This window comes from Nilaparvata lugens, chromosome 9, assembly GCF_014356525.2.
Source record: "Nilaparvata lugens isolate BPH chromosome 9, ASM1435652v1, whole genome shotgun sequence".
In the NCBI taxonomy this organism is placed as follows: Eukaryota; Metazoa; Arthropoda; class Insecta; order Hemiptera; family Delphacidae; genus Nilaparvata; species Nilaparvata lugens.
Window position 1 is genome coordinate 12,578,512 of NC_052512.1, and position 23,650 is coordinate 12,602,161.

General features: G+C 34.0%; 1 protein-coding gene across 1 annotated transcript in view; it reads left to right on the forward strand.

The window, feature by feature from the left end:
• LOC111055574 (protein unc-13 homolog B) overlaps nucleotides 1-23,650 on the forward strand; it is a 785,525-nt gene that overhangs the window by 683,746 nt on the left and 78,129 nt on the right. Inside the window, exons 26-28 of the mRNA XM_039435489.1 lie at nucleotides 6,200-6,274; nucleotides 7,169-7,388; nucleotides 16,113-16,121. Coding sequence (XP_039291423.1) covers nucleotides 6,200-6,274; nucleotides 7,169-7,388; nucleotides 16,113-16,121 — 304 coding nt within the window. The remainder of the gene's footprint in view (nucleotides 1-6,199; nucleotides 6,275-7,168; nucleotides 7,389-16,112; nucleotides 16,122-23,650) is intronic.

Sequence of the window (23,650 nt, forward strand, 5' to 3'; positions counted from 1 at the left end):
AAATCGATGTGTGTGTAGCTATAGTGTAATCCACGTTATAATGGCAGTGGATAAAGATAGAAGAATAGCGATGCCGATTCTCTGCATCAATTAATTATATTTCTACACTGTCAAAAACATCATTGTCATCGTTGTGGACCTAGAAAAGGATAGTACCACAGGCTTTGTCGAATGATAGACAAGGATAGCAAAACCAAAGTTGATCAAATACTGTCATAATAACGTGGACCTCACTATAGCCCGCACACACACATCGATTTTTGTTTGTACGATATTTTGCCGTCCTTATGAATTCTAACACATTAAACAGACGATGTCAAACATCAACTGTTTGGAACCATCTGTTTGATCTTAAGGCTGTGCAAAGGCTAAAAATAAACTTTCTACTCGCGATATTTTTCAAAGTTTTTCGATTTGTATACCATCAAGCTATCAAAATTAAAAAGTTTTCTCAAGGAAAACATTTTTTCCGATCATTACTTTTTGAGATATGAGCGCCTGAAGATTGAATCTTTGGGACAGAACATTTCAAATTCCGGAAGAGATAAATCCATGAGATTTAGAGGATGAATTCTGCATTGTATTCTTGATCTAGTATAAAACAAAAATTTTCTGAAAATATCAATTTTTGAGAAAGTTTTCAAGTTTACCAAAAATAACTCAACTAAACGTTATTTTTCGTTATTTTTAGTGAATTGAATATCTTATATCTTAGAAAATTTCTGTTTTAACTAGATCAACAATACCATGAAGAATCTATACTCTGAATCTCATGGATTTATCTCTTAACGAATTTGAAATGTTCTGTCCCAAAACTATTAACTTTAGGCGCTCAAAAAGTAATGATCGAAAGTTTTCTGAGAAAACTCTTTCATTTTGACAGCTTGATGGTATACAAATCTAGAAACTTTGAAAAATATCGCGAGAAGAAAGTTTATTTTCAGCCTTTGCACAGCTTAGGACGGCAAAATACCGTACGAACTGAAATCGATGTGTGTGTGTGTGTGTGTGTGTGTATGTGCGGGGGCTTTAGTGCTGATTATGTAATATGGCATGTTGCATTGTTGCAAACATCGTTGCATTGTGTTCGTTGCGTTTTGGAACCGCTTTTTTACTTTGAAACTACACTTCATCCATTAAATTTTTCCATCTCTCACCAATCCTCAATTATTTGCCCCCCTTACCTTCATTTGTCATCCTTACCATCACACAATTTCTCCCATCGCTCCTTTCATCTTAGTAGAAAATATCGAATCACTTCCATTACGTCAACCCTCTCCCATAATACAATAATCAACACAATTCACACTCTACAAGACAGATAATTTTCTTGTAAGATCTTGATGGATTATCACAAATTTATATTGTAGATTTGGTTTTTGAAAAAAATTGAGACTACTTGAAGGTAGAAAGAAATGGAAATCTGAGTACCTTTTCTTGAAAAATTGTCTACTTAGGACTTGTTTCGACATTTATGTAATTACCAAGTGAATGAAATTCCATTGGGGTACTTGAATTTCATTTTTTTCTATTAAATAATAACCCTAGAATGAAAGGTTACTTGTATGTAGTTGACAGTTTGATAGAATGATGCTACACTTATTACAATACAGATTTATATACAGAGTGAGTCATATGTATGGGAACACCTCAATAAGTTGGAGACTGCTGTAGATATAATAATGTCATTATTATAGGTATGATCATTACCTATTACCTATTACCTATTATATAATCATTATATATATGATTGCTATTCAGGATAAGTTATCGGTCAAATAATACTCTGTAAAACTGAATTTCAACCCCTCATAAGGGGGTGACTTAGGGGTTTTAACTCGAATATTTTGAATGTAAACACACATTCTGTAGTACATCATTATAAAGGCCTTTTCAAAACAAGATAGATAACATCGATAAAAATGTTGTATGATACTTGTATCCAAAATGGCGGCTGATTGAAGTTTTAGTTCTTAAGGGAATGAGAGGTTGTGAATCATATATTTTAAATGTGAACACCCATTGTGTAGTACATCATTTCAATGACCATTCAAAAACAAGAAATATGACATGAATAAATATTCTCTGTGATATTCTTATAAAAAGCTTTAGCTTTTATAAAATAATTGGACAAGTTCAATTAGCCGCCATTTTGGATAAAACTACCTTAGAACATTTTAATTAATGACATCTTTCTCGTTTTGAAAAGGCATTTGAAATGATATATCACACAGTGGGTGTTATCATTCAAAATATTTGAGTTACAACCCCTCATTTCCTTAAAAACTAAAACTTCAATCAGTCGCCATTTTGGATACAAGTATCATAGTAAATTTTCATCGATGCTATCTTTCTTGTTTCAAGAAGGCCTTCAAAATTATGTACCTTACAATAGGTTTTCACATTTAAAATATTCTAGTTACAACCCCTAAGTCACTCCATTATGAAGGGTTGAAATTCAGTTGTACATCATAAGGACAGGTAGAGTATTCGACCAATAACCTGAATGTTACAGTATTATATCATAGAGAAACAATAGCATGAGTAGATATCCCAATGTGTAGGGCGTTTATGTCGCAACTTTTACTGTTATCTCAAGCCGATAGTTCGTGTATTTCTTTCCCGTGAAGCTGTGTGACACTGGTAGTCTCTCATATTGTGCCGTTCATACACTCTCACCCCATCAAAACAGTAAAATTCGACAATAATCAACAGTAATCGTCTTGAGATAACAGTAAAAGTTGCGACAAAAACGCCCTATACCATGGGATATCTATTTACGCTATTGTTTCTCTATGATTATATCTACAACAGTCTTCAACTTAATGAAGAGTTCCCATACATATGACTCACTGTAAAACTTTTAAAAAGAATAAATAGATGGATATTGTGTGCACTGTAGAATAGGAAGTAGTGTTGATTGATTAGATAGAATGAGTTTTATTCATATCCATCGTTCGTTATTTATTCCATGTGCTCTAATAATCAGTTTAATATTCTCATGTCAGGTACAGTATTAAAATCTATCCTATAATGTTTTATACAGTTTCTAACATATTGTTGTGTAGCTACTACTATGTGTTAAGTACTACAGTAAGGTCCACGTTATAATGGCAGTGTTTGATTAGCAATGTTATTGCTATCCTTGTCTATCATTCAACAAAGCGAATAGCGCTATATCTTTCTCGCTTTGCTCTGTCGCCATATCGTCTTTTAACAATGTAGAATTAATAATTGAATAACAAAATATTCCATCTTAATATTATGGTAACTCAATATGAAATTATTGAAAAATATAACTTATGCTTGATAAAATATAATTGTTTATTTTGAACTAGAATGAACCTAAATATAACATTAATGAACCTGTATCAGCTACCGTCTATAGAAGGCATTGACAAGACAGAGGATCGGCAACGATGTTCTGCTATATTTCTTCACTGCCATTATAACGTGAACCTCACTATAAGTACTTCGAGAATTTTGAACCTGTGTGGAATATCCACGTTGCCAGATTGTTTAATCTGGCTGGGATTGTTTAAACAATCCAGATTGTTTAAACCTTCCAAATGAGACAACACTGAATCGACTGTGTTGTAAAATTAGGCATTAAACCAAATAGGCTTGCATGAGCTTACACAATCTGGCAATGTGGATATCTTGTCCAAGTCTCCTTTTATTCAAACACAATAATGTTTGTTATTGAGATAAGGCTACTTTATTCAAAATTGAATACTCTTTTGAAATTTTGAGATTGTTTTTCATGGAATTGAACAGTTTTTCAACTGAACTAGACTCTCATCACTCATCACAGTTATCCGTGGCCTGAATGAAGTTTTCTGCCTCAGAAACAATGGGCCGCCGCTAAGTAGACCCACGCTAATCCACGCCACTCCAACCCACGACGTGGGATGTTTTGTAAAACATTGCTATAGTAAATGAAAATTGGTAATGTTGGCTCCATCTATGAGTGAAATTGGTAAATTTCAAGCAGTAGAATAGTTCAAAAAATTCTTCTGGTTCTGTTTGTTTACATTTAAATGTCATCATAACCTGACTTCTTATTGAAAATATTTTATTTCAAGATTTTTCAAATTCAGTCGTACATTTTATGCTAACTGAATAATTTGTAATGGACATCAAAATTTCAAGCACCAATTCCAGCCTTCACTAAACCGTTGTAATTGTACAAGTGACGAGTATTTGTTTTTTTTCTAAAACATGAATAGAACCTGATTCAAAAATTGTCATATGATTGAGACATATCCAATATCCTATTATATTAAGCGAGCAATTTCTGTATTTATATATCTGGCTATTTTTATATCTAGTTATTTTGATATCTGGCTATTTTTATATCTGGATATTCTTATATCTGTTTATTTATGTTTAACGGATCTCGAAAACGGCCCTAACGATTCTCACAAAATTTGGAACATAGTAGGTTTATGATATAAAGGTTCGATTGCTCTAGGTCTCATTCTTGGGAAAACTCGCTGAACATTAAAATGATAATTCATCCTTGGCTGAAACAGCTGTAGATAGTAAAAAAGTGAGTGAGCTAGTATGTGAAAAATCAAAATATTGCATCCCCGAAATTCATAAGATGACGTATAGCCAGCTGTGATAATATAAACATGACAATTTTAGAGAATTGTGTTCTGTTTATCAATAAATAAAGATAACGAGCGAAGCTCGGTGCTCCGATATTTAAAGGTGCGTACAGATTTACGCGCCGCGAACATGAGTAATTCACTTTTAATCAGCTGATGCCAAGCTTTTTATATCTGTATCTTACCGTTTCTGTAAAAATACAGATATAGTCAGCTGATTAAAAGTGAATTGCTCATGTTCGCGGCGCGTATATCTGTACGCACCATTAGAATAGCATATGCAATTTAAAGCTTTCGATTTATCAATTTCACTCAGAGATGATGTCACCATCACCCGCCTCACCAATTCGCGTTTACTATAGCACTGGTTTACAAAACATCCCACGACGTGGGTTGGAGTGGCGTGGATTAGCGTGGGTCTACTTTGCGGCGGGCCTAGCTAGCTGGTCAGTATCAGTCATGGGATTGAAAAAGTAAGGAGACTTGGAATGAATGAGTTGGGAAGATTTGATGATAACTTTGATGTATAGACTTGACCAGCTCACAGCTGAATCTAGTCCTGGTATGACAGCATTGCCAGCTTCTTGAGCGTGCAATCCCACTGAAGATGACTGTTTTTCTATGTTTCATTTCAAACTAATCATGACAGTTGATAATCATAGATCAGATTGAACATGGAGTACAAGGAAAATCACTCAAGATGTTAGTAAAACTATGAGGGTAGCCGCATGTTGATACGCGACTCGACATGACGCAAATCTGTCAGACGATTAAATGACATATGATCATAATAGATCATAAGGTGCGTACAGATATACGCGCCGCGAACATGAGCAATTCACTTTTAATCAGCTGATGCCAAGCTTTTCAATACCTTCTTGTATTTCTACAGAAACGGTGATATACAGTTATAAAAAGCTTGGCATCAGCTGATTAAAAGTGAATTGCTGATGTTCGCGGCGCTTATATCTGTACGCACCTATATATTCTCTTCCCTGAACACGGACAAATCATTCATACAGGGACAATATTGATGTAATAATAACACTGTTGTATTTTGTAAATATGTATTTTTTATAAATAAACTAATTTGAATATGATGTTCACATTGAGAGGAGTCACTTCCTCCGTAAACAAAGTCATAGTGCATCCGTGTGACGTCAGCACAGGTAGGGCTCCTACACCAATAAAAACACTTGCTGATATAGATCAGCTGAAATCAACGAATTTTTATTGGTGTAGGAGCCCTACCTGTGCTGACAGGATATCACCAGAATGCACTATGACTTTGTTTACAGAGGTAGTGGAGGAGTTAGGCATGAGGCAAGCCTTATTAACAACTTTAGGCGATTAACAACTCTGGCAATTATTAACAACTCTGAGGCAAGAATAAGTATTAACAACTAGGCAATTATCAACAACTCTGAGGCAAGAAGTATTAACAACTTTAATACTTCTCATGCTGGCAGTTTAGAGTGAATCTGAAAATATATTTCTACAATGGATCATAGTATGATAATATGATTGATGAATTCTGTGATTTTCTATATTATGTATATTCATGATAAATTTGTTATGATTTTCAGACTATGGCTGCAACCAAACGCAATGCTGGCTTGACATCGGCTGTACCAAGGGCAACACTCAATGATGAAGATCTTGTAAGTACTAAAATTTATTAATTGGAAAAAAATGATTCATGAAATGAAATTGGGATAGAATAAGATATAATGAAAGAAAGATTTTTTATTATCTTCAACAATCGTTTTTGAAGTTTTTTAACTTTTTATGAGCGCTTGGTGGTGATAATCCAACGTGATGTAATGGTTTAGAGAATTGATGGTGTGAAAATCCTCACATCAATATTGAAATTTTTCATCATAATTGGTAGATTTACCAAAGATTTATTAGAAGTGATAAATATTGATGATATGAGCTTCATTCTTAACAGTTGAATACTGTTACTTGGTTGAACTTGTATTCCAGATTTTGTACCAGTGATTTATAGTCCGTACAAAATCACTTTTGACTTGTAGGGAGATCAGCCAATCACAAAGATGAATAGAGTCATATAGGTAAAAGCGCAGTTGCCACTTTGTCGATCAGAATCAGTAGACTGAGTGTTTTCAGACAGGGAACTTCGCATGTGTAGCATGAGCACATGAATAGTCACTAGAAATTAGAGAACGCTGGCCGGTTCAGAACGGCAACATCGCACCCCTGTATCTTTCACTATACTTTTCTCTGCTACGCAGAGTTCCGGCTGAAGTATGACAGTCATAAGGCTCATTGACGGCTTAGATTATATATTCAGGCGGTGGGACCTTCCCGCAAGGGACTCCTTACCAACAAAAGCCATATGAATTTACTTTTTTTTCTGCTTCGCATGCATGTCCCTCTAAGTCTATAGTAATTTTGTATGGACTATGGGTGTTGTACCAGAACTTTGGTTGAGCTAGGTTGAACTGTTACTAATTTGTAGACTAGTTAGTAATCTATATAACTGAACCCACTCGATTCTCAAAAACTAATCATAACACTGTCTTGAATTGCAGAAAATGCACGTCTACAAGAAAACGCTGCAGGCGCTGATCTATCCGATCTCTAGCACGACACCACACAAGTTCGTGATGTGGACAGCAACCTCGCCGACCTACTGCTATGAGTGTGAAGGCTTGCTGTGGGGCATTGCTCGCCAGGGGGTGCGGTGCACCGAGTGCGGCGTCAAGTGTCACGAAAAGTGCAAAGATCTCCTCAATGCCGACTGTCTGCAACGTGAGTAGCCTCTCTTCAACCGGTACTTGTTGTTAGATGGTAGGATTGAAGTTACAGAGACTATAGAGAGACTACTCTCGTAACGTTAGTAGCCTCTCTTCAGCTGGTACTTGCTCCTAGATGGTGGGGTTGCAGTTACAGTCACTATACAGAGTGTCTGATGAGTCACTCCCAATTTTTATACAGCTAATAATTTCTTTATTCATGAACCGATTTTGTTAGAAATACATTTCTCAGATAGAGCACTCCTCGAGGCTGTGTTCAACACCAATTTTCATTGGTTTCAGTCTAAAAATGCCCCCTCTCTTGACAGTGGAAGAACGAGCCAAAATAGCAGCTCGTTATGAGGTCTGGGGATCTGTGGTGCGAGTACAAAGATGGTGGAGAGCTGACAAGGGATCCATGCAACCCTGGTTGCAAAAACACTGAGATCTCTCCTAAGAATCGTTGCAACAGAGTACCCAACGTGAAAGACCACTTCCACGAGATCCTTGACGGAGTGATTTCTTAAGGTGCGTACACATCTACGCGTCGCGAACATGAGCAATTCACTTTTAATCAGCTGATGCCAAGCTTTTCATATCTGTATCTTACACTTTCTGTGAAAATACAGATTTAGTCAGCTGATTAAAAGTGAATTGCTCATGTTCGCGGCGCGTATATCTGTACGCACCTTAAGGGCTCCTCATGAACATTTCACGAACTCTGTCAACATCCTCTGTTATCCTTGACGTTAATGTTCTACCTGATAGTCTTGCATCTGCGACACTCCCTGTTGTTAGTAATTTGGAATGAGAATTTTTAACAGTTTTTGTATCCAGTTTTGCATGGATCCCTCGTTTAGCCCTCCACCACCTTTGTACTTGCACCACAGATCCCCAGACCTCATAACGAGCTGCTATTTTGGCTTTTTCTTCCACAGTCAAGAGAGGGGGCATTTTTAAACTGAAACCAATGAAAATTGGTTCTGAACGCAACCTCAAGGAGTGCTCTATCTAACAAATGTAGTTCTAACAGAATTGGTTCATGAATAAAGAAATTATAGCTGTATAAAAATAGGGAGTGACTTATCAGACACTTTGTTGAGGGAGTACTCAGGCTACGTGAGTGGCCTCTCTTTAGCCGGTACTTGTTGCTAGATGGTAGGATTGAATTTACAGTGACTATAGAGTCACTTATACATCACCAGAGTATGAACTCTGGAACGTTAGACCATTTAAACAAAATATAGAAATAATTTCTCTGCCATTATGGCGATCCCGCGTTCCGCACACGATTTGTTACAGTGTGTGCAATACTTAGAATCAAAGCCTTCTATAGTCACGGTTCATGGTCACCTCCATTCTAAACTTAATTGATTTGAGAATATCAAAAATGTAGTATAGTAATGACATGCCCATCAAAATACTCCAAATTTCTCCACTGTTAGAATTATTTGATTGGAGAATTTTCGGAATTTAGTAAAGTTACAGTTGTAATGACATTTATAGTAATGACATGCCCACCAAAATACTCCAAATCCAGTAATACACTAGATAAAGTTGAATAGTATTTTAGATAGATTTCACCATCAATATAAATGTGAGTACTCTTTTATACTAGACGCCGAGTGAGGATATTTTTGACGAAATGCGTTTTTAACACCCTGAAGACGATTTCATTAGACAGTTCGATCACGTCAAAAGATTAGAACACAACATGTTTACAACAATATAATAATGGTTGTGAATGGTTCCTCACAAAACATTTTTTGGTTTGTCTAACTTCTCCAGAATTCAATCTGAACTGGTCTTGTTGAGAAATAAAACCCAGCCTCCTAAAAAACTTGCGAAAATGAGGATATATCTGCTTTGATGTGAGGTCAAGCATGTATCAATATAGATATTATTTGTGAAGTGATATCATAGTGCCATTTTCCTATCATATTGTATTATTTATTTTTCTATTTCATTTTACATCAAGAACTTCTCAAAAATGGTACAAAGGTGTTATTTTAGGAACGAGGAATTGAGTAGCCTTGAATATATACGTTTTCAGACAATATAGAAAAATTTACTTCTACTGACATCGATCATTGGATATCATAAAATCAATTGGTCAATAAGGTCAATAAATATTCTTCATCATTTACATTGCCTAAACATTGCATCCCAAAATCAATCTTCAACACTGAACTTTTCCCTTCCAAAAATAATATTTTTTCTTCAAATCACACTTCTCTTATTCGATTCGATGACCCTCTTCATATTGAAGTTCATTGTCAGAAAATCAGTATGTTTCTATAAAATGTGCAACTGGAACTCCCTCATTAATTGTTATAATTTGTTAGACAGAATGATAAATCTAATAACTGTTCATTTATCATAGCTGCCAGCTAATAAATTTCTGAGTGGATATCGCTAGAGTAAATATGATTATAACATTGAAAATGTATTGATTTTCGGCCTCCCATCAAAGCAGAAAAAATCAAATATTATAATATTATTACAATCATAATAAATAGATCACACGTTACAACAAACATTGATTTATTAAAATAGTCAATGAGTAATTATTCAATTTTGAAAACCCCTGCGATTGAAACATTCATATTTGAAACCATTGTATGTTCGTTGAGCTCTGAAATAAGAGGTTCAATGATACCAATATCAAATATTCATAGAATTGAAAGTTTCTGATCCACCCTCTCAGCCTCGGGAAATTGATATTCAACAATCGGCGTCTACTATCAAAGAATATTCAGTAATCATTCCGTCATAGGAATAATATACATTAGAAATTTCATTATAACTCACGTAGATTTGTGATAGATTAGATTACTGTAGATAGGTACACAAATGAGAGATACCTCACCAATAGTCTCTGTGGTTTTACTTATATCTGGAGTTAATTTCAAGAAAATTCACAAGTCAGAACAACCCGATAAAAGAGAAAGCTTTAATCAACTTCTCAAATTATTGAAGAAACGCATGATTGGGCAATTTCATTCATTGTTCAAGTATTTTATACTGCACTCCCAAGTCCCGATTTTAGTGGACGTTTTAGTTAGAGAAAGTATTCAAATTGAGTTTTATACACAAATTCAAATTTGAATATGAATTTGCATACTTTCTGGATGGTACAAGAACCGTGTAGACACATACTTAACAGCTTTATAAGTTTTATGCCCGGTTGCAGAGTGGTTACATAAAATCAAACATAGCTATGTGAGACATACTTTAAAATCACTGACATAAATGGTTGGTTGTTGCACAGTCGTTTGCCGAAGCCCATTTAGCTATATCTCGAATCAGCATCACACATAGGTCACACTGCAGCTATATTCACTTTTTTCCGTACATTTCCGTGCATGCTTCTATCCAACCAATGTCTTGGCATCAGGGAAAGTTTCAATCGACATCACTGTGAACAGACCTGAAAGACCTCACAAAAAATGGATAAACAATATAGCGACTTTTGGCTTTTGGCGAGATTTCTCACCATATTTAGCGATTTGTAGGTTATAAACAACTACTTGAAAAAACATAGGGAGAGAAAAAATAATTTTTCCTACAGTTACGTTGAAAAGTGGCCATTGCTGCACTGATTACAGAACGCAAAGAATCACTTTTCCGCTCTAGTGCGGGAAAAATTTTTCTGCACTCCAGATTTGCAACATGGCAACGCAAAATACTTAGTAGGTTATATGGAGCAACAGTGCAGCAAAATCAAAATGAAGTTGGTAACAGTGACTGCTGTGGCTGCTATAGTGAGCAGAGGTGCAACGAAGCACAACGCGCTAATTATTAATAATAATAATAATAATAATAATTTATTTGCCAAAAACAAAATTACATTATAAAACTTACTATAATTTAAATTATACAATACAATTCGAATAATTTAAGTTTATTAAAATAGTCAATGAGTAATTATTCAATTTTGAAAACCCCTGCGATTGAAACATTCATATTTGAAACCATTGTATGTTCGTTGAGCTCTGAAATAAGAGGTTCGATGATACCAATATCAAATATTCATAGAATTGAAAGTTTCTGATCCACCCTCTCAGCCTAGGGAAATTGATATTCAACAATCGGCGTCTACTATCAAAGAATATTCAGTAATCATTCAGTCATAGGAATAATATAGATTGGAAATTTCATTATAACTCACGTAGATTTGTGATAGATGAGATTACTGTAGATAGGTACACAAATGAGAGATACCTCACTAATAGTCTCTGTGGTTTTACTTATATCTGGAGTTAATTTCAAGAACATTCACAAGTCAGAACAACCCGATAAAAGAGAAAGCTTTAATCAACTTTTCAAATTATTGAAGAAACGCTTGATTGGGCAATTTCATTCATTGTTCAAGTTTTTCATACTGCACCCCCAAGTCCTGATTTTAGTGGACGTTTTAGTTAGAGAAAGTATTCAAATTGAGTTTTATACACAAATTCAAATTTGAATATGAATTTGCATACTTTCTGGATGGTACAAGAACCGTGTAGACACATACTTAACAGCTTTATAGGTTTTATGCCCGGTTGCAGAGTGGTTACATAAAATCAAACATAGCTATGTGAGACATACTTTAAAATCACTGACATGAATAGTTGGTTGTTGCACAGTCGTTTGCCGAAGCCCATTTAGCTATATCTCGAATTAGCATCACACATAGGTCACACTGCAGCTCTATTCACTTTTTTCCGTACATGCTTCTATCCAACAAATGTCTTGGCATCAGGGAAAGTTTCAATCGACATCACTGTGAACAGACCTGAAAGACCTCACAAAAAATGGATAAACAATATAGCGACTTTTTTTGGCTTTTGGCGAGATTCCTCACCATATTTAGCGATTTGTAGGTTATGAACAACTTGAAGAAACATAGGGAGAGAAAAAATAATTTAGTCATATACAGAGTGGTTTTCGTAAACATCTTTCAAAAAAAACCTCTAAAATGCATTTGTCAGGAGTAGATATTGAATTTAACAGCACGACTTCGGGCCCGTAACTTAACTGACCGTTTTTAGCTATTGGAGACATAAATAAGCTCTTTCTGACGACTGTGCAACGAAATCATGTGTCTAATTGGACGTTTTTAGTTTTATGGGAGCTATAGTTTACTTTGACATTAGTGCAACGAAAAGTGGAGTTACGGCTTCATAAATAAGTTAAATATCTTATTTTAACCTTATGTGACGACTCTGCAATCGGGCACTAGTGTATGAAAACTGAAGTCTTGGTTACTAGAGAAACTGTTTACTCTATATTGAAAAATAACTTGGCACCAATAGTTTAAATAACTGGTGGAGAGAATGAGTTTGAGCATTATTATTTGAAATGTCGCCATGAGATTCGCATTGCTGTTGATTATATAATAACTTATTTATTTTGGAGGCATGTTTGTTATGATTTTTTAACGTTCATTCACTATCCAATACAATATAACAACAGCCTATTGTACATAAAATTTGGAACGACCAAAAATGATCACACACTCAATTTATTCAACATCAAATGTAGAGCAGCATTCCATAAATTGATATTATTATATATTTGTCACGCCTGCTTACATTGTATGATTTTTGTGCTTTTTCTGAAAAATGTTAATTTTGCAAATTTTTGTTACCTACCTTTTATTTTAAGCTTTCAGTATTAGCTAACTATTCGCATAATATTTGAACAATAATTTCAAATGCACATCGATAACTTCTAATCATACTATGATCTAAAGAATGTTAGAGTTTGATATTCAAATCAGATATTGAAAAACACCTTTAAAAAAATAAATGCAGAATTTGAGCGAGTATTTCCTGGAATTCAAGAGCGCCTTTATTCGGACACAATAATTATTAGATTATAGGATCTCTGGATTATGTGAAAATATGGCAGCACTGTACTATGTTAGAGCAATGCTGCAATCTAAAGTTTGCACAGTAGGATTCCATGGTCAAAAAATGACAACACTGCAATGAGTGTGGTGGAGGTTCTGCCGTCAGCTGGCTATAGTTCTATAGTTGTAGTAGTATTATTAATTAACGGAATTTTGGATTACAATTTTGAAAACTCATTATTTAATCATAGAAGAATATATTTTCTTGATGAATAAAACATGAGCTAACTGATTATTTTGAACAAGAATGAACAGTTGATAATAATAGTGAAACAGAATGATATTATAGCAATATCAGCTATCCTCCAAAGAAGGCACTGCCATTTTAAGTTGGACCTCACTATAATAATTATGCGACATAATTATGGTTCTTCACGAATCTTTCAAGTATGATACTCACTTATTTTAAATTGAGCTCATTAACAGAGTAATCCTTCCGTTGTTTGGTTGCTATTAATGAAATACTCTACAGTTTATCGTGAAATACTATGATAATTTATCAAATATTTTACAGTTTAACGTGAATTAGATTGCTACCATAGTAATTCTCAAGTCAGTATCTGATTGACATTGTTTTGCTACCTTAGTATGTCATGACATAAAACTGCATCCTTTTCCAATAACATTGCCAAATTGCGAGGTTATGTTTGTAGGATATGTATATGATAAGAATATGTAGTTGGAGAATGATGAAGATATATGCTTTGTCTAATGACAGACAAACATAGCTGACACTCTCACTTCATGCTCGAATAATCATCACTCCTTTCATAATCATTTAGAAGAATATATTAGCGCAATCTCTCAGGGAAACTCGCTCGAATTCCCTTGTAAATAATAAAAATATATGATAAACACAAGAACTAACAAATATCTCACATAAAATTGTAAAATTTCTTCTAAGCATGCGGAGTTGCTTTGATGAATTATGTTTCTGATACAAACATATTGTTATTGCTTTTGCTAATTCAATTTTGTTATTTCTGTTTGAATATTATTCTCATTTTATTGTTTATTCCGTACTAAAGTCTTATATAATATTCCACATCATCAACTATTGTAAATAATTTTTCTGATGGTTCGGGTTAATCCAGGTACTATCTCCTCACTCTAACGTATTGGTAGTGTGGAATATCATGGAAAGCTTGTAATAATCAATATTTCTCAAAATAGATCTCTCTTATCTCCTTCTTAGTGCTATCCTTATATCTCCTCTGTATGAAAAAGCTTTTATAAATTATTCTATTCACTTCAAAACATATCGACAGGAGATAATACGATTCTATTAGAGTTCAAGTAGACTAATAAAACTTTAGTTATTTTATAGTCTAGAGCTTTCTGAGTCTTTTGAATATGCAGATCAGTATTGCTTGTGTCAGAAATATTGTATTCATTGGTTTCATTCCTGCTATATCATCTCCCTAATTATCAACGACTTAATATGTTTTTTGATACTTCATGTCATAATGGTTTTGTCATGGTGAGGGGCCCCCATAAAAATGTGAATTAACATTGACAACAGGGGGATTGAAATTACGCTGCGCTGTTCAACTTGAAAGAGTGAATAAAGTAGAACTCAATCCGAATCCTTGCGCAAATCTCTGCGAATCGCATGAACCGCCAGCGACGGCGAAAAATTCATTCATTCAACCCAACCATCTCTATTCTCTATATACCAAGTATATATACATCGTTGATTCACAAGAACAACCACAACATGATACATTATCAACACAATATGATACCGTATCAAACCAATAAGATACAGTATCAAACCAATATGATACAGTATCATCTGAACTTGATACAAAAGATTCAACCATGGCTTAAAAAAAACTCTCTCACTTCCGTCGCTGTGTTAAGCGATTCGCAGTGAGTGCGCAACCTTCATTCCAGAATAAGTAATTCAAATAATCGTAGAACAAATTATAGGCATCTTCCATCTGATCGTATCTGAGAAATGTCAGATTATGTTCATTATGAATATTTGAATTCTTAGAAATTGTATGCCTAGTGAATGAAAACGTCTCATTATTATTCTAGAAACCACTAATTGATTATAAATATGTGATATACTTGTTTCGGCTGCTACACCATCATCAAGTTAACAGAAAACCTGAACATTGGACAGAAGAATATTTAGTCAACAGTTAGGCTCAACTCACACTTACGCGACTCAGGTCGAGAAGAGACTCGACTCTAGTCGAGAGCATGTGTTTCCAAATGGTGACACTCAGACCAGTCGATTCTAGTCTCCGCGACGTCACCATTTAATTGAAAACACATGCTCTCGACTGGAGTCGAGTCTCTTCTCGACCTGAGTCGCGTAAGTGTGAGTTGAGCCTACATCGTTGATTCAGCCCTACAATTTACCCATAGCTGTTGATCACCAATCAAGGTTGAGCTCTGTCATTGGCCGAGACTAGAGACACGCCCAAGTATTCCAAATAATGTGGTTATGAAAGCCATTTAACAACAAAAAATGAAGAGAGATTGAATAACAAAATTGAATGAATGAAATGAGAGAAATGGGAAAATAAAAAATATTAAATATTAAGAAATGAACCTTTCAACCTCTCTCCTTCGTTGTGGTTCTGGTATTCTCATGTTTACGGGTTTGAATATTGTATACTCTTCCATTCTTACATTTTTTATTCATTAATCTATACATTCATTTGTTTACAGAATCTCGTCATTCCTAGTACAGAGTAATATTAAACTGCATATTCGAAAGCATCAAAGAAGCATTTTTCATAGAAAAGTATTGAAAACTAGTCTGCTTTTAATATAGTTTCTAATTTCTGTATTATTCTTTTCCTTCCTTATCTTCTTGCCTACCAGATTTATTGGGTAAGGGTATTAATGATAATAATAATAGTATAAATAAAAACATTAGTACCTCTCTAATATTTATTTACTATCGTTTGATCTTTTTGATGATTATTTAAAAACGTTGTGCCTTGTGGTTATTTTGAGGATTGTTAGTTTGTGTGTGAAATCATACTCTATCATTCATGGTTTAAGGAACCAGAAATTCCAGGTTTATAATGTTTTGAATATCATCGCACCACACAGATCAGAACATTAAATAGCTTTTGAACGTACTTTCAAAAGTCGTATATGCCTATTGAGTTGAACTGCTCAAAATTGTTACAAACATAAATTGATTATTAAAATTTTTTAACTAAACTTTAAACTAAATTTTGCTTCGACACCATTAGCTGTTCGGTACACTTTTTCTATCTAAATTGAATAATCTTTTCCAATATAATTGTTAAGATAATTATAAGAGTGAGAAAAAGTGGCAACTGAAACTTTATGGGTTGTTGAAGTGCTCACCCCGTTTTCTTTCCAGATCATAAACGGTATCGAATTTTCCATTGGAGTTTTTTTTAATACATTCAGTATATCATTTGCTTTGTTCTAATATGCATTGTTTTGCGATTAATGCCAAAATAAACAAGTTATCGAATTTACAAAAAAACGTTACTTTTTTATTTATGAAAGATATTGGGAATAAAATGTTTTAGTTTGGAAAGATAAATTTTTTTAATTTTTAAGAGAAGTTCTGTTAATATAGTCGAAACCGTTTATCATCTGGAGATAAAACGGAGTTAGCACTTCAACAACCTCTAACTCACCACTTTTTCTCACTTTTATAATAATCAATAATTTATATTGAAAAAGATTATTCAATTAAAAAAAGTATACCGAACAGCCTTTGCATCAGTGAACTGAGAGTCGAACCATTCGAAAACAAAAGCAGCAGAATTATATAATATGAATGAAGCCATATTGATATTCTCTTGATCAAGTTGAAGGTTCTTCATTGATTGAGACTACACACATCCACAATTATTGCTGGATCATTCACTGCCTTCACTAAAGCCTTGCGTCTCCTTATTAAGTGTTCTGTTAATACTGTAGTTTGAATGATTGTTCACTCTCAATATTATAATAATTCTAGTCCAATCAAATTGAATCCTCTGTTATAGGGTGAAATAGAATAACAATAACTTTTAAAAACGCCATGAAACATTAGTGGGAAGGACAAAAATAATTTTATTCAAACTGATGTAAAGTTCAAGACTTGCCATTTGAGAATTGTTTTCAATAACATCTATCACTTTTTCAAGATGGCTTCCTCCTGCACAAATACACTCTCTTGAAATCTTTGTTGAGATCCCTTATCAATTGCTGCAACATTTCAGCTGGGATATTGTTAATTCCATTTCAAATTGTCTGTTACGATTCAACCACAGTTATTGGTCAAGTTGTGGAAACGTTTGATTTGAGATACCTCAACAAACAGAAAATCGCAGATCATGGGACCAGGAAACGCAACCTAATTGTGAGATTACAAGGTTACTAAACAATACTCACTCGCATAGTTGTCATTGAATGCAGAGTGGATTTCGCTCACAATTTCATCAATAATTTTGAATTGATTAAAAATTAAAACATTATTCAAAATGAAATCCGCAATATCCCAGATGAGATGTTGCAGCGATCAATGAGGAATCGTCAACACAGATTCCAAGAGTGTATTCGTTCAGGAGGAAGCCATCTTAAAGAAGTAAACTAATTGTCAAAAAGCGATAGATGTTATATTCGATAATTCTCAAATTACCAGTCTTAAATTTGACTTTCCATGAACACGACATCTTTGATCTCATAAGGTCATTTTCAAGTCTTATCTATGTGAAAGGAGGGCTTATATTGGAAAGGAGGGCTTAGACATGTCCGGGATAAGAAATACAAGAATAATAATTATTTAACGAAAATCCCAAATAAATGCTGCAAATCACCCCGAAGACCTCTGTCACTGCAGACATTGACAACAGGGTTCACAGCTAGATGGAAATTCAACCGGGAATCGAACCCGGTACCTCACAATTGCTAGTCAGGATTGTCAGTTTGGTGTAAGGGTAAGCATTCCTGACTAGCAATTGGGAGGTACCGGGTTCGATTCTTGTATTTACAGATGGAATTAAATAGAGAATGCATTTATTCTAATGCTAATTAATATATAATTATTATTAAACAAAAATCCCAGATAATGCTGCAAATCACCCCGAAGACCTTTGCTACTGTAGACATTGACAACAGGGTTAAAAGCTAGATGGAAATTCGATGAGAACTACTATCCAAAAATTAGTTGCCAGCCCGGGAATCGAACCCGGTACCTCCCAATTGCTAGTCAGGAATGCTTACCCTTACCCTTACTGACAATCCTGACTAGCAATTGTGAGGTACCGGGTTCGATTCCCGGGCTGGCAACTGATTTTTGGATAGTAGTTCTCATCGAATTTCCATCTAGCTGTTAACCCTGTTGTCAATGTCTACAGTAGCAGAGGTCTTCGGGGTGATTTGCAGCATTATCTGTGATTTTCGTTAAATAATAATTATATTTTAATTAGCATTTGAATAAATGCATTCTCTATTCAATTCCATCTGTAAATACAAGAATGATACATTATCACTATTGAACTAACGAACTGATTATCTACAAATTTTACATGGAGATGCTGAAATTACCGAGGATGTATATAGGCTTAGTTTCATTGCTAATAATCAATAAATTATTATTGAAATATTCGAAACGAATTTATTCAATTTGTGAATCAATGTTACGTAACTATGAAAGCCGAACCAAACAGGGACAATTGTTCCGTAGGACAATTGGTAGCACGCGTAGTTCATGAATCAAGTTCGAGACCTATCAAACTCATTTTTTCTGTGAATTTTCAACTCTGATAAAGATTATCCATGTAATTTTGACAAAATAATAAATAATAATAATTCTATTTCTTGATACTTCCTGGACATAAATTGCATTTTACAACTCAATTTCCTCCAGTTACCAGCTAGTATCTTTATAAAAATTACCCTCAACCTAGATAGATCGATCAATCAATGACCAATCATGTGGCTTTGTTCAAACCAAATAGGCTTTATTCTACTGCTCGATATTCAAGCTCTCATTTCACTTAAGATTGATGACACAGGGGGGTTGGGCGATGAAATATAGAAAATTTGAAAGAGCAGTTACTCACTTATTTTCCAATGAAACTAAAAATCTTCTGTTCCAAAGTGTTCCTCAAGACATAGTCATTCTACCGTTCCAATAACTGGGAAGAAAAAACTTGAAATAAAATTAATTACTTATGAGCAAATATCTCTGAAATGGCGTCCGTTCTTGTCCAAATACACTCCTATAGATATTGTGAGAAGTTAAGAGTGGCTGTAGTCCAGTGGATTAGATGCTGGCGTTATAATTCAGAGGCCCGGGTTCAAATCCCGGCCCGAGCAAGATATTTTTCTCGGGCTATTCCTGTGTTTTGGATGGGACACGTTGAATCGTCGGTCCCGGATGCCTAAAAAGCAGTCGTTAGGTCATTTCAGAGACCTTGAAATTGATCAGTTGGGAACTGAAAACTCTGACACTATAGATCTGATACAGAATTTCAAAGGAAAATTAATGACGATACCCGCACATCGATATCTCAAACCGTTTCAATGATCTCAACATTATTTTGAGGGTACTAATAAATGATACTAAAATGAAATGAATGAGAAAATGAAAAATGAAAAATGTACCTATACACTGAATAATCAAGTTGAATAATATTTGCTAATGCTCGTACAATTTAAATACCGGGCGAGATGATGATACAAGCAATTCGAGCGGAATAACTTCATCAGTTAAATGCTTTCCGTTTTTGTCCATGATACACTTCTTTAGAAATTGCAAGATAGTCCAGTGAACGAAAGATTATAGAGGGAAAAGTATGGAACACAATTTTCAACTCCACAGCTCTTTTAAGGATAGTAAGAGGATTAACATTTCAAAAGTCCTCACCCCTACCCCTGTGCTAAAGGGGCGGGGGTGGTTTGAAAGTATTATTTCTTCATTTTTTTAATATATCTCGGGAACCATACATCTTATAAACATTAATATTGAGTGAAAAATTGTAGTTTACAAAATTACCATCAAGTTTTGTACTCTACATATTTTCCATATCTCTAATGGTTTCTGAGATATCCGCTCTTGAAAATGAGACATTTTTTGAAATAACACTTTTGCCTCCAATTTTTTAATCTATCCGGTCTTATAATTTCTGAACGATTAATGAAAAAAATCCGTGCTGATTATGAGCTGATAGAGCATCAAATTACCTTCAATTTGATGTATATTTTCACTATCTTACGCATTTCACTACGACTGTAGCAGCAGTTTTAGTGTTGAGAGTGAAATTTTCTATTCAGCAACAGTAGATCAGTTGACAATGGAATTTGGAGGGAATGTTTGGAACACAATTTTCGACTTTGCAACTTTGTTGAGACTAGTTTGGAGGTGAGCTTATCAAAAATCTCAACCCCTTCATCATGTCCTGAAGGGATGAGGATGGTTTGAAAGTTGCATTTTTCACTTATAACTTACATGCTTATATCTTGGAAACAATGTATTCTATTGACATAACAACGTAAAAGTGAAGCTTAATAAATTTTCTACAAGTTTTGTTCAGTAGAGATTTTCGATAAATCCGATACTTTTCAAGATATAGGCTACATGTTCTAAAGTTATGTATTTTCGAGAATCAATATTTTCTTATATTTTATTGCTCTTTCAAGTCTTATAACTTTTCAACAATTGATGAGACAGGAATCACGAGATTGTAGAGCATTAAATTATCTTCCATTTCATGTATGATTCGACTATCTCACGCATTCCCATACGACTGTTGCAGCAGTTTTAGTTTTGAGTGTCAAATCTCAAGATTTGCAACAAGTGACTTCTTCGAATGTCACACTATTCTGTCATCATAAATTGACAGAGTGCTCCACTATGAAGATTCATATTTTAGTATCTATTGGAACGTCTGCGGAACTAAACACAGGGGGTGTTTCTAAACTTCCTACCAAACAAAGACACTCAAAACAATGCTTTCAAGACGAGCGATCTATATATAACATCTTGCAATTTCTAAAGAAGTGTATGGACAGAAACGGAAAACATTTTACTGATGGAGTTATTCCTCGTACGTAATCAATTCCACTACATTTTTTCCTCTACAATATTATCAGAATGGCAACATCGAAGTTACAAGAAAAAAATAATGCTCTTTTGTAAATGAGTGTGTAACTGCTACTTCGAATTATCAATATTTCTTTGCTCGACCAAGTAATATAGCATTCGAAAATATTTTATTGAAAATTCTCTTATAAGTGAGTGAGCAAATGGTTGTAACAATTTTAAGTGGTTTCATCCAATAATGATATCTAGCACAATCATCATCATCGTCACTCTCACTACAATGGAAGAGGATCCATGCCTACATACTCCATTTAACTGCGTGTGATTCACACTGTTCACACATTCACAATCTGTGGTTTGCATTTTGTTTGATTATTGATCTCAACTTCATTGCTGTTGGACTTCTCACTCAACGTCATAATATCATAATCACTTCCATGTCCATTCATCTTTTACCGACGGAAAATCTGAGACTCAATTCGGTAGAAAAAAGTTAATTATTGATAAGTGACTTCTACACCTTCTCCAATTTTATTTGAGAAAGTATCAAGTTAATTCGACAAAGTATCAATTGTATTTGAGAATAGTCACTTGTAATTGAGAGAATGTCAGATGTAATTGAGAGAATGTCACATGTAATTGAGAGAATGTCAGATGTAATTGAGAGAATGTCAGATGTAATTGAGAGAATGTCAGATGTAATTGAGAGAATGTCAGATGTAATTGAGAGAATGTCAGATGTAAATGAGAATACTCAATTGTATTTGGGAAGTCATCACATGTAATTGAGAATAATGAATTGTATTTGAGAAATCGTCAAATATAAATGAGAAGATATCAATTTAAAATGAGAACAATTTTTGTTTTTGAATATAACATTATTTTCAAGCCCCAAAATCCATTGAATTGCCGAATTGTTTGATCAAGAGATTCAATTGATTGATGATAAAATTCAATTGCGTCGTAAACATAGAGAATTTGATCTTAATCAAGTGACATGTTTCACAAAATGTATGAAGACAAAAGTCGCATTGCCATTACATAGATAGAAATAATATTTTTATTAATCATTCGTAAACAGTACAGGGGAAATACTTTCACCATTGAAAATATTAATTTTCCCACATGCAAAGCCTATGATAGTAATTGGAATACTGTGTACGTAGTACAGTAGCCATTACATACATAGAAATAATATTTTTATTAATCATTCGTTAACAGTACAGAGGAAATACTTTCACCATTGAAAATATTAATTTTCCCACATGCAAAGCCTATGATAGTAATTGGAATACTGTGTACGTAGTACAGTAGCCATTACATACATAGAAATAATACTTTTATTAATCATTCGTAAACAGTACAGAGGAAATACTTTCACCATTGAAAATATTAATTTTTCCACATGCAAAGCCTATGATAGTAATTGGAATACTGTGTACGTAGTACAGTAGCCATTACATACATAGAAATAATATTTTTATTAATCATTCGTTAACAGTACAGAGGAAATACTTCACCATTGAAAATATTAATTTTCCCACATGCAAAGCCTATGATAGTAATTGGAATACTGTGTACGTAGTACAGTAGCCATTACATACATAGAAATAATATTTTTATTAATCATTCGTTAACAGTACAGAGGAAATACTTTCACCATTGAAAATATAATTTTCCCACATGCAAAGCCTATGATAGTAATTGGAATACTGTGTACGTAGTACAGTAGCCATTACATACATAGAAATAATATTTTTATTAATCATTCGTTAACAGTACAGAGGAAATACTTTCACCATTGAAAATATTAATTTTCCCACATGCAAAGCCTATGATAGTAATTGGAATACTGTGTACGTAGTACAGTAGCCATTACATACATAGAAATAATACTTTTATTAATCATTCGTAAACAGTACAGAGGAAATACTTTCACCATTGAAAATATTAATTTTTCCACATGCAAAGCCTATGATAGTAATTGGAATACTGTGTACGTAGTACAGTAGCCATTACATACATAGAAATAAAATGTAAGTTTTGAACAAGGTATTTTTCCAGATTCTTTTAAAACAACTGTAGTAAAACCAATATTCAAATCACAAGACAAAAGGAAAATTACCAACTATAGACCTATAAGTTTACTTTCGAATTTGGCTAAAATAATTGAAAAATGTGTAAAGAGACAGCTACATAAATTTTTGGAAGTGAATAATATTCTGTCAAAAAATCAATTTGGTTTTAGAGAGGGGATGGGAACACAGGAAGCAATTGCTGCTTTTGTTCAAGAAACAATCTTAAACTTGGATGTAGGTAGGAGACAAATAGCTATTTTTCT